General features: G+C 35.0%; 1 protein-coding gene across 2 annotated transcripts in view; it reads left to right on the top strand.

Moving 5' to 3' along the window:
* The window catches only part of RPS6KA3 (ribosomal protein S6 kinase A3), a 74,269-nt gene that overhangs the window by 53,954 nt on the left and 4,565 nt on the right, over positions 1-15,750 (top strand). The window contains exons 11-21 of one of the 2 annotated variants that reach the window (XM_038128621.1): positions 295-383; positions 649-713; positions 811-913; positions 1,098-1,222; positions 3,006-3,128; positions 4,573-4,662; positions 8,963-9,121; positions 12,577-12,738; positions 12,934-13,010; positions 14,147-14,264; positions 14,943-15,083. In XM_038128621.1, coding sequence (XP_037984549.1) covers positions 295-383; positions 649-713; positions 811-913; positions 1,098-1,222; positions 3,006-3,128; positions 4,573-4,662; positions 8,963-9,121; positions 12,577-12,738; positions 12,934-13,010; positions 14,147-14,264; positions 14,943-15,083 — 1,252 coding nt within the window. Of the gene's footprint in view, positions 1-294; positions 384-648; positions 714-810; positions 914-1,097; positions 1,223-3,002; positions 3,129-4,572; positions 4,663-8,962; positions 9,122-12,576; positions 12,739-12,933; positions 13,011-14,146; positions 14,265-14,942; positions 15,084-15,750 lie in introns of both variants that reach the window. The other variant, XM_038128613.1, reaches the window with a different exon arrangement.

The following is a 15,750-nucleotide window of genomic DNA, read 5'->3' as shown; positions in this document are numbered from 1 at the left end:
TTATAAACTGCTATCCTCTAGCTATTCTTCTCTACATGTTTTTCCACCTTTTCCTCTACTTCAGTTCCTGAGTCATTACAGAAAATACTATACTACTTTAAAAAAAAAAATAAAAACCCAAACATATTTACATGACTGACAGCACTTTTGCTCTGTGTCTGATGTCTGAAGGCAATTTCTCAGTGATGCTACTTCATTTATTATGGACTTGTTGAATGGCAAAGGACAGGGGGAATGCAGAGTTAATTCTTACCTAGATATGTTTGTATACTATTAATTATTTTTATCCTCTAGGGCCAAACTTGGAATGCCCCAGTTCTTGAGTCTTGAAGCACAAAGTCTCCTGCGAATGCTCTTCAAAAGAAACCCAGCAAACAGATTAGGTAGAGTTTTTAGCAGAATATTTTTAATTTGATCATAATATTCATAACATCAGTGATCATTAAACCGACTAAAATTTTGTTTCCTATGTAAAATATACTTTAAAGGAAGAATGTGGTTTGCCCTTCAAGTGATCACCAAAGTATTATCATTTCTTCTAGTCATACATCTAAGATTAATGCAGAAGGAATAAGAAATATAATTTTGCTAGCCATTCCTTTGATTAAGAAGAAAATTATTCATAGACATTTTTCTTCCTTATAAAAGGAGCAGGTCCAGATGGAGTAGAAGAAATTAAGAGGCATGCATTCTTTTCCAAAATAGATTGGAATGTGAGTATCTAATTAAAACCCATCCAGTAAATTTCTTGGTTAAGTCTTTTATGGTATCATATAAATTTTCCATTTACAATTTGTCCCTTCTCTTCAGAAATTGTACCGGAGAGAAATTCATCCTCCTTTTAAACCTGCAACTGGCAGACCTGAAGATACCTTTTATTTTGACCCTGAGTTTACAGCAAAAACTCCAAAAGGTAAAGAGATATGAATGAGAGAATTTGCATATTCAAAAGACACAATTTGAATTTCAGATTTTTTCATTCAAAATTTGATAGAAATTGTTGTCTTTGCAAATTCAAGGTGCTACCAGAATTTCAGTGCTTAATCTCATATTACATGTTAAAGACTCTGCTTGTAAGTAGACGATGTGTTTTTCAGATTCGCCTGGTATTCCACCCAGTGCTAATGCACATCAGCTTTTTCGGGGATTTAGTTTTGTAGCTATTGCATCAGATGATGAAAGCCAAGCAATGCAGACAGTTGGAGTGCATTCAATTGTCCAGGTGAGTACATCTAATTTAAAAAAAAAAATCAGTGCTGTGTTTTGGTGGATTGTTTCCTTGTCACAGAATGATGTGTCATGACAAAATCATTGTCATCTTTTAGACGAGAAAAGTAAAGATCAGATTATTTCATCCAAACAAAATCTCTGAAGGTACGGGACCTGTGTAATTACTGAGCAAATTACCTGTTCCTGAGGTACAGGCTTCAACCTTAAATTAAAACCTTCTACCATCTGTACATTAACTCTTTAATGTCAAGCCATAATTATAAGGTGGAGCAGAAAAACAGATATATTGATTTATTGGGTTTTTCCCCCATACATGAAAATTTAAGTTGACTCCTGCAATGCAGTAGTAGGAGGCACTGAACTACAATTGTGAATTGTATCTGGATGCTCTGGACTGCTGGAATCCATGGCCCAGGACATATTCTGTCCCTCCTAAGCCACTTGAAGTTAGTTAGCTAATCTCTGCTTTTTGTGCCTGATGTCAGTGCATCATACAAGTCAATGTTACAGTGCACACTCAAGCTTTGGCTTCCTTGATGTGTTTGAATGACTCCAGTAGAGTCACCTGTATTAATAATTGTGAGGTTGTCTGAGGTTGTCACCTGGAAGAGGAGACTTATGTAATAATTGTATTTCTATTCTACCGCCTCTCTCTTCTTTTAATAATTACTGAGTTATGAAAGGCAACTCATTATCTAAATTGTTTTGAAAACTTTTTAATATATCGGTAGGAATAAATTGTTGGATTTATTATTGGATTTATTTGTATGATTTGGTTTATTTGTATTTTTCAGTGCACTGGTATTTTGCAAATGTCTGAGAAAATTTTTAAAGACCCACAATTTATACAGAATGTGAATAGCCCTTGTATTTCATTAAAACTCTCTTCTCTAGAATTGTCACAACATGCTTTTCTACACATTACAGTTTCATGTGTAATAATTTTTTTTAATGTAACTTTTGATCCTTTTTTATTCTCAGGAAGCTTTCTGATTTGATATATGCATCAGAATTATTTCTGATCCTGGCATCTTGCTAGAAGTTTCTGAAAGCTTCTGTGTGCTGCTTCATTTTCACATAGTTTTGTAGATGGCATTATTGCTCTTTGTATATGGTTTCCTTCTCTTGTAAAGGCCTGCTTCTCTGCTGCCTTTCCTCTGTGCCCCTCAACAACTTCCTCACTCCTATTTCCTCTTTTCTGTGCTGCAGGATACCCAGATGGTTTCCTGCAAATGCTTTGCATCCTTTGCACAAACTCCATACACTAGAACACCATTTCCTTCCCTTGCAAGAGTGAGCACTTGTCCTCCTTTCAGCTTTTTATTTCTGTGAAAGGATTTTTGACTGCCATTCCATGCAATTCCAGCCAATCTGATTCTATTCAGTATGTCTGAATTTTCCAGCTGGCATTCTGTGTATTCAGAAAATAAAAACAGTGATGCTTCTTTACCATTGTTGTATCACTATTTTATCTTGAAGTCTTCTGGTTTTCTTTGTTTTGGAGTTTCTATCTTTAAATCAGTAAAGCAGCAATCAGAAAAATAATGCCATCAGTTTCTAAAATACAGTGTGCATTATTTACAGCATGTGTAAAATATAATTTATCTTTACTAAGTTAGAACAGAAGATAGTGGGGATTTAGATCACTTTGACCTAGTAGAGTTATCAGTTAAAATTTTAAGCAAATCAATAGGAATTTTTAAAAGTTATTTTAATAAAAAAATCAGTTACACATTAAGAATATTCATTAATTGATAATGTTATTTTGGTAGCAGTTGCACAGGAACAGCATTCAGTTTACTGATGGATATGAAGTAAAGGAAGATATTGGAGTTGGCTCTTATTCTGTCTGCAAGAGATGTGTTCATAAAGCTTCAAACATGGAATATGCTGTAAAGGTAATTACTTTGTTATAAAACCACACTTTTCACATTTTAGCCTTGGGCATCTTTTATTTGCCATAGAGAAACACAGAGATTAAGATTAATTTTTTTAATATAAAAATATTTTATATGCAGCTGTAAAAATAAACTCTCAAATGGGTAAGGTGTTCATAACAGTCTTCAGTCTGGTATAACTTCCAGAGTAAACTTCAACTCTGTTTTGGCTTCCTGGTTTTCAGCAAGGTATTTAATGTTGTTTTTGTTATTTTGTAGGGCTTTCTGGCACTTTTAAGAAGGCATTAAATTCTCAGTTGAAATCAGTAGATTTCCCAGAACAGCAATTATAAGGTTTTTTGTCTTTCTGTGTAATAACCTGGGACCAAATGGTTACTATGAAAACAAGAGTATGGATTAGCAGACTTTATAAGTGAAAAAAAAAGAGCAGTCTTTGAATCCTATTCTATAAGGCAGTTCTCTTTTTGAATTGTTGAACAGCTTACTACTTAATTATGTAAAATACAAAGATTATTAACTATGTAGATACTCTAAACCTTCCAGTTTCAATCTGGTAGTTAAATACTTATTTTTATTCTGGTTCTCGCCGGGAACAGATTTTACTTCTGTCCTTTCAATTTGAAGGTATTTCTTGAAACTGCAAGAAGGTCCTAGCATAGCTGATAATTCCCTCAGCTATAATCTTTGTTGTAAAGATTCACTTGCTTTTCTATTGCCTCCGTTAGGGCATTTTTTCCCTCAAGGAATCTTGAAAAAAAGAATAAGGTACCAGTGTCTGATGTGTTAGCAGGGAATGGGTAGCAGTGTGGGCATAAGGATGAAGGGGTAACGCAACAATGGAAGAGACATGATAGGAAATTCTGCAGTTCAGGAGAGGAAAAAAGTGAGAAGAACAAGAATAAATTTAAGTAGGGCAAAATGTTACTTTGCTTGTTTGACCAAGGTGAACTTTAGAGACAGAGATTCAAATGGACTTTGGTAATGAATGTTTTTGAATTGACTCTGAGAAATTTTTGCTTTTTCTATTTTTTTGTTCTCTTTCTCTCCTGCTTTCTTTTGCTGCACCAAATGTTTGGGATTAGCATTGTGAAAATCAGTTGATTAGCATCATCCAACCAGTATCTCGTGTTAAATTAGGAACTTCCCGTTTTATTAAATAATGGATCACTGAAGTCTTATCTACTGAACAGCCTTGCATTATTTATCACAGCCAAAGAGATTAGGTCACTTATCCTCTGAAATCGTTTTCAAAAGAAATTTTTTCATTTTTCCCAATATTTTTTGCTTTGCCTTGCTTTTCCAATTTAACAGAGTTGGTTTTGGTTATAATCTGTGCCTTTTGCAACAATAAATACTGCTTAACTGTTGATGCTAATAAGCATACCAAAGCATTGCACTAGATCCTCAAAAAGAATTATGCCCATGTCTGTATGTGCTCTTACAGATTATTGACAAGAGTAAAAGAGATCCAACAGAAGAGATTGAAATCCTGCTGCGCTATGGACAGCATCCAAACATTATTACCCTGAAAGATGTAAGTAGTGCTTTAAAGACATCCTTTAGTGTATTACAATTGTGAATCATTTCTAATTTGAGAGATGAGAAGCTACATATTTTAGATTTATGTTCATGTTTTTCAGGATTTAAAAATAAAACAATGCAATTTATTCAGTACCATCTAGTTTTTTACTGGGATGTCTCTGGTTTTTTTTAAGATGCATATATTGTGGTACAGTGTTATTCTAAGGAGTCAAATAATTCATCCTTCATAAATCCTAGCACAAGAATAATTTATTTAATGTTGGCTGTGTTTTTAAGGGATCAGGGAAGTTTTTTGATTACTTAATTAACTTTAAATCTGATTTTCCCTACATTTATCAAAAGCAATTTTAATGTACATTATTACATAACAAAGGACTCGCTGTTAGCACAGTACCCAAAGTAATTTTCATGGACAGTAGCAAGTATTACTCAGTAGTAGACAAAAATCTTTCCATGCCCATGGTTTTCACTCTTTTTTTACCCAGTATCTTTATCTGGCCTCTGTATGAACACAACCTAGGTATTTTTCCCTTATTATTTGCTCTGACCATGGAAACACTTTGTCCCTAAAAAGCAAGGAATAACATAAGCTGGGAAGTAGAGGGTTTTCATAGTGAACAGTATATTCTGATGACCTAACTGAAAAAGAAAATTGTCTTTGTCTCCTTGGTTATTCATTAAAGAAGATTAAAAATTAAAAAGGCATATGCTTAATGACTTTCTTAGACTGCAGGGAAATATTCTGGTCCCCCAAACCAAACCTCAGGCAAGACAGCAAACCATTTCCAGGAAGCTGAGCTCAGCTGAAAAGACATTGTCAGACATTTTGAAGTCATTAAAACAACAGCTCATAAATACCGTGGAGATAAACACTAGAGAACTCTGCATGAAGTTGGTCTACTATAATCTGTCTTCTCTTTATTGATATCATACTGTTTGGCCCTTTCTTGGACAGAGAAAATAAAGGTAGATATCCAGTGGAGTCCATCAGGGATCTTATCTTATTGTAAGCAAGATACCACAATTACAGTCCCACTTTCTGTTCTGTTTCATGTGGTTGGGCAGTAGAGCTCCCTGAAAGGAGCTGTGCTGAATGGAACCTGCATCAGCATTCATGGTGCTTTTAGTGCTGCATGCTGGGCTCATGTGTTAACTTTAATTCATAACACAGCTTATGTTATTTAATCAGGAAGACAAACATGAGAATGTGATCACTTAACCTGAACTTAAGCATGATGAATATTTTACATTGAGAACAGAAATCCAGGCAGTCTTAAACAGCTGCAGTATATGCTGAATTATTTCACTTTTTAATTAATCTTTTATCATCAGCCATCTTCCAGCAGGAACCATCTTTCATGCACAGCAACAGCAATACACAAATAGGAGACTACCAAAAAAAAAAAGCCCACAAAGGGAGAAAGGCTGTAATTCTCACTCACTTCTGCTTCAGATCAGTTCCCCAGGCAAAATTATGGAAGGACGTCCAGTAAGAAAAGAGATATAGAATTCATAAGTAATAGAATCTTGTATAAATCTGTAAGAATTTGACATTAAGTTTTTCTTGTCCTAATACAGACCCATGGGGCAGATTGCTTGCATATCCCACATTATAGTGGTGTGCTATTGCAGCTTTCAGAGAAGATAAGGAATATTTTGCCTTCAGGTCTCAAACTCTAGAGCACTGTGTACTATTATAAAAATAAAACTCATTGTTGATTTGCTCAATTTTTCATGACCCACATGAAAACTTAAATGTTTCTAATCTGAAGTGCCAAAATAAAATATTTCAGCATTTAAGTGCCTGCTTTGGAAATTACTGTTCTGCAGGAAATAATTTCTTTTTTTTCTTCTATTTCAAGAAGAAATGCAGTAGTATTTGAATTTTGCTTAAGATGGAAGTTTTCATTCTTGTTCAGCCTTTTTATGTAATTTAATTCTGAAAGTATTTGGCTTGAAACAATGGATATTCAAGAGATCAAATTCTTTTCTGCAGTGCACAGTCCTCTGGGGGTTTTCCTTCTGATTGTTATCAGTGGTCTTTTTCAGTTACACAGTATATAAACAAAAGGAGCTATATTGTGCTAATTCAGATATCCTTCTTATCCAATATCCTGCCTCTGACAGAGGCCCTTAGTGCATGCCTAGGAAACAGTGTAAGAAGGGAGGAAGCACACGGCTTCCAACAAAACATTACCTAGAAACTTCCTGTGCCCGACCATTATAAGTATTTTACCCTTTTTATGTAATAGTTACTGTTCTGTAACAGAACTTTTGTCCTGCTCTGAGTTATTTAAAGCATTGCCTGAAGAATCTTTTCAGAAACATTTTAGAAACCTGCATACAACATATCCAGCCTCCCTGTCCAAGTGCTTATTTATGATTTCAAAATAACCTCATACTATGTCTGTAAAATCTTACTTCCTTTGGCAAAACCCTCGATTTCTTTCTCCTTTGCATTATGTTTTGTTCATACGCCTACATCTGTTTCTCACTAGTTTCTTCCACTTTACCTCATAGAGAAAATGTACTGCCTGACCTGTGGCTTGTGCTCAGAATTAATTTTAAAAAGTAGTGTCACATTTGGGATCTTAGCATGATACCATGCACCTGTGAAGAAAACTTCATCAGTATTTATTCAAAACCAACTTAAATTGCTAATACCATTAGAGGAGTTGGTGCAAGGGGAATGGTTTGTTTGGGTGAGTTATCTGTGGGATTTTTTGGCTGGCAGACAGGATCAGCAAATAAAATAGTAATCAAATGCAAATTTTGCTTGAATTCGGCAATACTGAGATGTGTATGCTCTGTCATGTCAAATGAAATAAGCTGATCTCCTGATGTTATACCAGGATTAGAGGAAGCATGCTTATCCAAAAAAAAAATCCAGTTTAGTATCTAGAATTAGATAATTCTGCTTCTGAATACTGTTATACTTAATACAAACACATTTAGGTGCTCAGTCATTTATATTTCTTGGGGGAAAAATTCCTATTAAATGAGAACACAGAAACCCATAATGTCTTCATTTCTTTAAGATCATAAGCTTGTAAGACCCTTTTTTTTAATTTGCTGAGAAAAATCCTTTTAGTGTTGTTAGAAGAAACAAAAATTTTGATGCTTAGAACTTCATTAGCAACTTTTTTCCCAGGTAGCTTAAGACCAGGGAATTGGGATAAAAACCTCCTTTTTTATTCTTATTTTCTGTTACTTAGCTAATACCTATTCCTAAATTTATTTTACTATAATTTTGATAACTGTTTCTGCTTAAAAGGGTTTTTTATTTCACACATTGTATTGAAAATAACAATTGTGACATCCCCTTAAAAGTAGGTTGAAACAGGGAACAGTCATAGGGAAGTTTGTAAAAGATTTCACTAAAGCAGGAATTGTTTCTGGATTAAGTTGGATGGGGCTTTGAGCCACATCCAACTTTGGGCAATGTTGGATGGGGCTTTGAGCAACATTCCCCTGCCTATGGAGGAAAGTTGGGACTAGATGATCTTTAAGGGCACTTTTAACCTAAAGCATTCTGTGATTCTGTGGAAGTGCAACTGAAATGAAATGCTGAAGTGGAAGTACCTTAAAATGTGCTTTGGTATCACTCAGTCTGTAGTGCCCTCTGGTGAGAATGTAAGGAATTCTCAAATGCTTCCCTGGGTGATAAAAGCCATGCAAAAACTGAGCCATTTTCCATGACTAGAAGTAAGAGATAAAATATGCATATTTTAATACTTTTAGACTTTGGTGTAGGTTTTATGTGCAGAGTAATGTGTAAGTTTTAGGTTTTTATCATAGCAACTTTGTATTCACTGTTCATAGAGGCTATTTGAGATAAACTTAGATCAATTTTTTCCTTTTTTTTTTTTGTCTGACAGTTGGAATGATCTCTGTTTATATTTTTAATTTGGTGCAATAATTGCTGCTTGAACTAGCTCTGGTTTTGCCTTAATTAGACAAGTTTCCTTTTTTTATTACTTTATTTCTCATGTCTAGTTTCCTTTATTTTAGTGAACTTGTGTGGGGGGAACTACCTGTTATTTATCCTTTTATCTTTAAACACTTCCTTGCCAGTATTTCTATGTTACTTTGGTACAGCATTGCCTTTTTGTGAAGATTTTGCATTCACTTTTGCAGATGAACAGCATTTGGTTATTGTGTGGGTTATGAAATACAGGGGAAACAATTGAAGTAAACAGCTTGTGGACACACCTGCACTATCTCTGTGTGCTTCACAGAAGACAGCAGATAATAAATACTTTGAAGTTTAAATTTTTATGTACTTTTTGCAGGTGTATGATGATGGAAAATATGTGTATGTAGTTACAGAACTTATGAAAGGAGGAGAACTGCTGGATAAAATTCTTAGGCAAAAATTTTTCTCAGAACGAGAAGCTAGTGCTGTTCTGTTCACAATAACAAAAACGGTCGAGTATCTCCACACACAAGGGGTAAGTTTTCATCTCAGACAAGATGTTTTTAGCTACTGATATTCTTCTCTTTCAGAAGCATAAACTTGTATCTTGTTACATTCTTCTGTGTGGTAATTCAGTAGTTTTTGGTAAACAATTACATTGCAGCAGGAATTTGTGTTGAAATGAAAACTTTCCTTATCAGCTCTGTATGTGTCCAGATAACTGAGATGGTGCAACTGTTTCTGTTGTTCTTTGTGCAGTCTGTCAGCAGTTCTGTGGAATATACAGATAATTACTAACAGAGAGGATATGAGGGGAAGAAAGTCCAGGAAGAAGTGCTAGGACCAGTGTTGTTGTATAGCCATGGGACCTAATGTAACTTTAGTCTTGTCCTGTGATATACCCTGAAAATTTATTTTCCACCTGTCACACTTCTAATTCCCTTGACTTCTTGATTTTGAAGAACATGGTTTATGACTTGTAACTCCTGTGCCATAGGGTCAGGAACTTGTAGGAGACAGAAAATTAACACTTTGGGAAGTTAATTTGGAGACAGAGGGAGTAGTTCAAATATAGAGAAGGACAGTGTGATAATTGCATGGCAAGAAAGACAAGTTGTGTCGCATTTTTAAGTAAACAAGAAGGGGATAGAGAAAAAGCAGAAAATAAGGGTACAAGGAAAAAGTCAAGCTGCTAATTCATAATGTTGTTACCCAAGGAAAGATGCTTTTTGGAACATAGAGTACTCAAATTATTTTAAACAACAAAGAAGTCAATACTCACTGTCATGACTGGAAGCTATTATTTCAGAAAACTTATGATCAAAGTTATCTGCTATCTCATTCTGTGATTCATCACTCCAGTCACTTTCTCATGTGTGTGGTTTGGTTTTTTGAGCCTGTGTGCACAGATTATAGTCCTTGGCCTGCAGCACCCATGGGAATTATGATCAAACCTCGATACCTCTGTGTGGAAATACAGATAATAGAATAACAAATCATAACTTGGTTCATTCTTGCCACACGTGGCTAAAAGAGGCCCACAGTCCTTGCATCAAGTAAGAGGTTTTAGGGGTTTTTTGTTTCTTTGCTGTAGATATCCATAAATATTGGCATTTTAATTTGTATTAGACCACACGCACTTTGGAATGTTTGCTTTTGTAAATTTTCAAGTCTTACATGAAGTACTCCTCCACAGGAAAGCTGGCCACATATGTAAATAGTGGGCACTTCAGTAGTTTAATTCTTTTTTGGAAGAATCCCTCATATCTTCAGTGAATTTTCCTGTTGAAACTCCTTTGGACACTGGAGGAGCTTATTTGAATATGGTATTAGGTAATATCTGGTTTGACAGTCTGTGCATCTGTGTGCAGTCTCCACAGCCCTTCCCAGGAAGAGTTTCCTCATGGACATTCATTAAGATACTTCTGAAATGAGAAACTAGCTAAGCAAGGAATGAAATCCTCAGGATAAGTAGTGCTTCCAACACTCACCCAAAGCATTCTAAAAGTCAGAGGGCCAACATACAGTGATTAAGGAATGGCACGAGAGACATAAAACAGATACACAAGAAGTGCCATGTCATCTTGGAGCAGCAGACTTGTGAATGCTGACAGGTGATTGAGACTGCTGGTCAAAACAGTGCTCAGAAATAAAGAACTGAAAGTTCCTGCATGTTATTTTGCTCTCTTCTGTTGCTCTAAAATAAAATGTTATTTCTGCACAAAATACCAACATAATCTAAACAATCTAGCAATTTTTTTAAAAAAACATTATATTTTTAAATATTTTCTAAATTTACCTTTGGGAAAACAGCTTAACATAGAAGGGTGTTTCACTTATTCTTTGGCATAAACATTTTGCTTGCTTGGGAAACAGTGTTTTAATTTGAACTGCACTGTTACACTTACTCATCCTCCTACTTGAGCCTTGCTTCCCCTTCTTCAAAAAAAGCATACAACTCAAGCAGACTGTTCTAGAAACTGCCAAATCCTCAGCTTTGTTCTGCTTCCATTGCTCACTTCTTCCTTTCTATGCCTTTTAGAATCTCTTTCCAAAAAACCCCCAAAACATCAACAAGAATAAAACTGGGTTTTTTTTTATTTGCCTCTTGGAGCAGTAAAGGTTGTTTCACTTATTATTAGGGAAAAAAGGTAAAAAACAAGAGCAATCAAGAGCTGATTCTCTCATACACTCACATCTGAAGCCAGGATGTTCCCCTTAACACCTAGTGTTCCAAGTCCAATTCCTTAATATCATTTGTATATTTCAGCTTACAAGGTGCTTATTTCCATAATTTTAGGTACTTGGTCTGTTAAACCTGAGAATTGCACAGGATTTGCATGCTGGAGAAGTCTCTATAAATAGACTTAATGTGTTAAATGTGTGTGACCCTCTGCACTCTTACCCCTTGGTCTCATACTGCTTTCCTGGATGAGTGTGTTGAGCTTCTGATTCTAGATATCACTTACTTGCAAAGTCTGGGGGTATCTTTTTGTTCTAATGTGATTATTAAATATTTCACAATCTCTTCTGTTTAAATTTAACCATGAAAAGCTGTGTTTAACATAAATGAAACACATAGCACAACAAGGAAGATAAAGGCCCTCATGTTCTGCTTCAATATTTGAAGGAGGACACTTAGATCCACTCGCTGTCTTGCAGTGCTATAAACCCTCTTCTTTACAGAGAGCAAAGGCTCTGGAGGCTGTAGGCTAACTAGTCTTGTGAAGAAAATATAGCAGATCAACTGATTTCAAAGACTGTCCTTGTGCATTCCAGGTTTTGTTAAGGCTTGTTATAACATAACTTGAAATTCTGCTAGAATGTTGGCAGCTTCTCCAGTATTGTCAAGCATTTTACATCTTGTAGGAGCCCCTACAAAAGCAGACACTTGGGAACCAGTACAGGCTTTTTTTGGTACTTGGAGAATACCTCTTTGATACTTCATTGGGTTTTTTTTTTAAATTATTATTAAGATTCCTTCTTAATCAGACCTTAAGTGTTTTTCTGAGATTAATTCAGACTGTCTGAATGAAGAGAATGGAATACAGAGTCACCCCAGCAGTAACTAGTCTGTGGTTACATAGCAAAGTGCAGATACAACCTAATACCATCAGCAGCTATGGGCACCCCAACTCCAAAAGATAAAGAAACCAAAGTTTCTGATTTAAAGAGCCTGGTAGTTATGCATATTAAAAAGGAAATACATGATTCAGCTATTAGAAGAGACATCTGGAACTGTCTGTACAAATAAATTAGGGGAATGTCTGGAGGGGGTTTTATAGTTGAGAATTTCCAAGTTAGAATTCTCATGCTCCAGACACAATGGAGCATCAAAACATTGCAGCTGATGGTGGAAGCTGGAACTCTGGAAACTGAGCACACTGGTTGGAGACTAAAAAATTAAGTAGCAGAATTGCCAGTTAAAATAAAAAGCTTTTTATGTGTTTAGCTTATTGTATTTAATGGTTTCTTTTGGGTTTTTTTTAGGTTGTTCACAGAGACCTGAAGCCTAGCAATATTCTTTATGTTGATGAATCTGGTAATCCAGAATCAATTCGAATTTGTGACTTTGGCTTTGCAAAACAACTGCGAGCAGAAAATGGTCTTCTGATGACTCCGTGCTACACAGCAAATTTTGTTGCACCAGAGGTAAAACCCAGCATAGTTTATATGCCTTGATACATTTTACTGGTATTTTTGCTAGATAGATTTTTTTTGTTGTTGTTCTTGTGTAACAAGTAGAATCACTCTGTAAACAGTAAAAATTGGAAATTTTACCATTTTTATAGCATAATCAAAGCATTTCTAAGTATTTTTTTCAGAAAAAATATTTGTCTCCCTCAGGTTTTAAAGAGGCAAGGTTATGATGCTGCATGTGACATATGGAGCCTTGGTGTTTTACTTTATACCATGCTCACTGGGTAAGGGTGATTGTCATTTGTTTTGCTGTAGAATACCAAACCAATGCAAACAAAACCAGTAATAAATGTAGGCCTACTGTTGCAGATGTTTATATCAAAGCACTGATTAATCTCATCTTTAGGGTTGAGAATATGCTTCTCCTTTAGTAAAATCCAAGTGTTCAGGGACTGATGTGAAAGAATCTTTGCTTCTAATGTCTCCTCTATTTTAGGGTTTTAATTTCTGCTTAAAGATGATATTGCACTGAGAATCTAATGTTTCATGTGAAAATTAAAAGACAGATTAAGCAGCATATATATTGAAGAAAATATATGCTGCAAATACAATTGCTATGCATTAAAGCATGTTTGTTTGCAAAATCCAGCCACTGAATGTTTGAAGTGATGTTGTTGGAGTATAATAAATGCAATAGAAAGGCATTTGTATATGCAACAGAAATTAATTCTATAAAAGCTTATAAAGAATTCAACTATAGTAGCAGAAGTTCAAAATATAATCTATTTAGCAGATGCAATAGCAACTCTCTTTTTATGCTAGGTTATTCAGATTGCCACTTTGGTTAAGAGTTCACATCATCAAAGATTTTCATATTTTAAAATAAATAAGTGACAAACATGCTTGGTTTTAAGTGTATCTCTTTTTTGGTTGGGAGCATTCTGGTAGCAGCAAGAGTATGTATAGTCAAGCAAGGAAAACTGGTGCACCTTTCTTCCTCTGGCATTAAACCGTCATTTATTATTTCTCAGACATTTAGATTTACAGCAGAATGGATTGGTTTAGTACTTCACTAGAATATGAAAGCTTATGGAATATTTTCTTTAATTCAGGAACCACCAGTATTTGAACTGCTATAGGAAAAATCTGCTTTTCAGACCAGATACAGAGGAAATACATGCAATAAGAACAGATCTATAGTCAGTGCCATGGATTTTCACGTGTTTAGAATAAATTCTTTTTACAACTGTTAAAGAACAGTTAAAACTGTTAAATTTGAACTTTAAGAAGTTCATAAAATAAAGAACTTTTAAAACTGTTAAATTTGTTGCCTATAATTATGTTGAACTTGCAATCAGATTTATAATGCTGAGACCTGGGTTATGGAAGTAGCTAACATTGAATTTGTTTGGTTAAATAGCTACACTCCTTTTGCAAATGGTCCTGATGACACCCCAGAGGAGATTTTGGCCCGAATAGGAAGTGGAAAGTTCTCCCTCAGTGGTGGTTATTGGAACAGTGTTTCTGACACAGCTAAGGCAAGTATATTTGCTTTTCCTCTTGGAGAATCAGGGGTGGATTGCAATTTAACATTGTTGATTATACTGTGTATGTAATGTCATAGATGATTGGCTAAGTTCCACCCACTGTTATATTAAAAATACTAATCTAATCCCTTATGTGCCTAGAATTTTGTTTCCTGTTTTTGATCTGTTCATGTTTCAGCAGTCACTTGCATGTAGGAGGAAGGAACAGGTGTGACTTACACTGTAGTAGTTAACAGCTGTCCTTAGAAATATAGAATATAGTGTGTTCTATCAGTATTCCCACACACATTTATCCATGGTGAGAAGTGCTTTGATAAAACTTCATGTGGAAGCATGACATTCAAAAATCATACAGGTAGTCTAAATCATGATAATGAAAACCAATGAGGTATTACATTTTTGAGAATTCTGTTTTTGACAGCAAATAGACTCTGAACTTCAGTGTGCAATATCCTTCTAAATGGATGCTTAAAATGCTAAAATTTTCTGTGTTTAATTGCACACCTTCCTTTTGTGTTACACTTTTAGCATTGCTGAGTGGTTTTTCATTTGTTTTAAACTGACATAATGAACATATTTTTATACCTCTAGAATATTTTATAGTTTTGAACTTATAATCTGTTTTAAAGTTGAAGTTCTGCTGTTATTTCCATTGGCCTTTGTTGACAGGACCTTGTTTCAAAAATGCTTCATGTTGACCCTCATCAAAGACTGACTGCAGCTCAAGTTCTCAGTCACCCCTGGATAGTTCACTGTGACCAGTTGCCTCAATACCAGCTGAACAGGCAGGATGCTCCCCATTTAGTGAAGGTAAGTAGATATTTTTTCAGCTTGCTGTCTAGCCAAAATTAGTGTAAACAAAAGGGGTTTTGTTTTTAAGATATGGGGTAGCATGTGTGTCTTCTAAATACTGTGAAAAAGTTGTTAGGACTGGATGTTGCACTAAGTCATAAAATGAACTTGGAATATATAATAAGATTTAATGTGAAACCACTTACAGGTGATAAATCTAATACATTTGAAAAATAATTTAATTTTCTTGTGTTTGAAATCTATTTGGCTTACTTACACTGGAAGGCTTAAGTGCTTTTAGAAACCAACCTAAATCATTCTTCTCCGAGTGAAAAATGTCAGGTGACTATAGGGGAGCTGTAAAATTATTTGCTAACTTTACAGTTTCACAGGAGGGTACTTGCCAGTAACTGAAGGAAAACAGAATACTTTGTGATCACAGTAAAAGCTGAAGTCAGAAGGGCAGTGTTAATTACTATGGTATTGCACTTCTGCACTCTGGCTGAAACAACCTGGAACTTCTTCACTTTGAACAAGCAGAGGAAAATAAAAAAATAATTGAATTCTACTTCTTTGTATTCAACCTTGTTTTCAGTCCTACTTTCAAGAATCTCTTGTGCAACATAAAAGGGATCTGAAGAATATAATTAACACTCTCTCTGAGTCAGCTGTTAGAAAGTTCTAG

Source organism: Motacilla alba, chromosome 1 (genome assembly GCF_015832195.1).
Source record: "Motacilla alba alba isolate MOTALB_02 chromosome 1, Motacilla_alba_V1.0_pri, whole genome shotgun sequence".
Classification (NCBI taxonomy): Eukaryota; Metazoa; Chordata; class Aves; order Passeriformes; family Motacillidae; genus Motacilla; species Motacilla alba.
The sequence above is the reverse complement of the archived record's forward strand: the minus strand, read 5'-3'. Positions and strand labels throughout refer to the sequence as shown.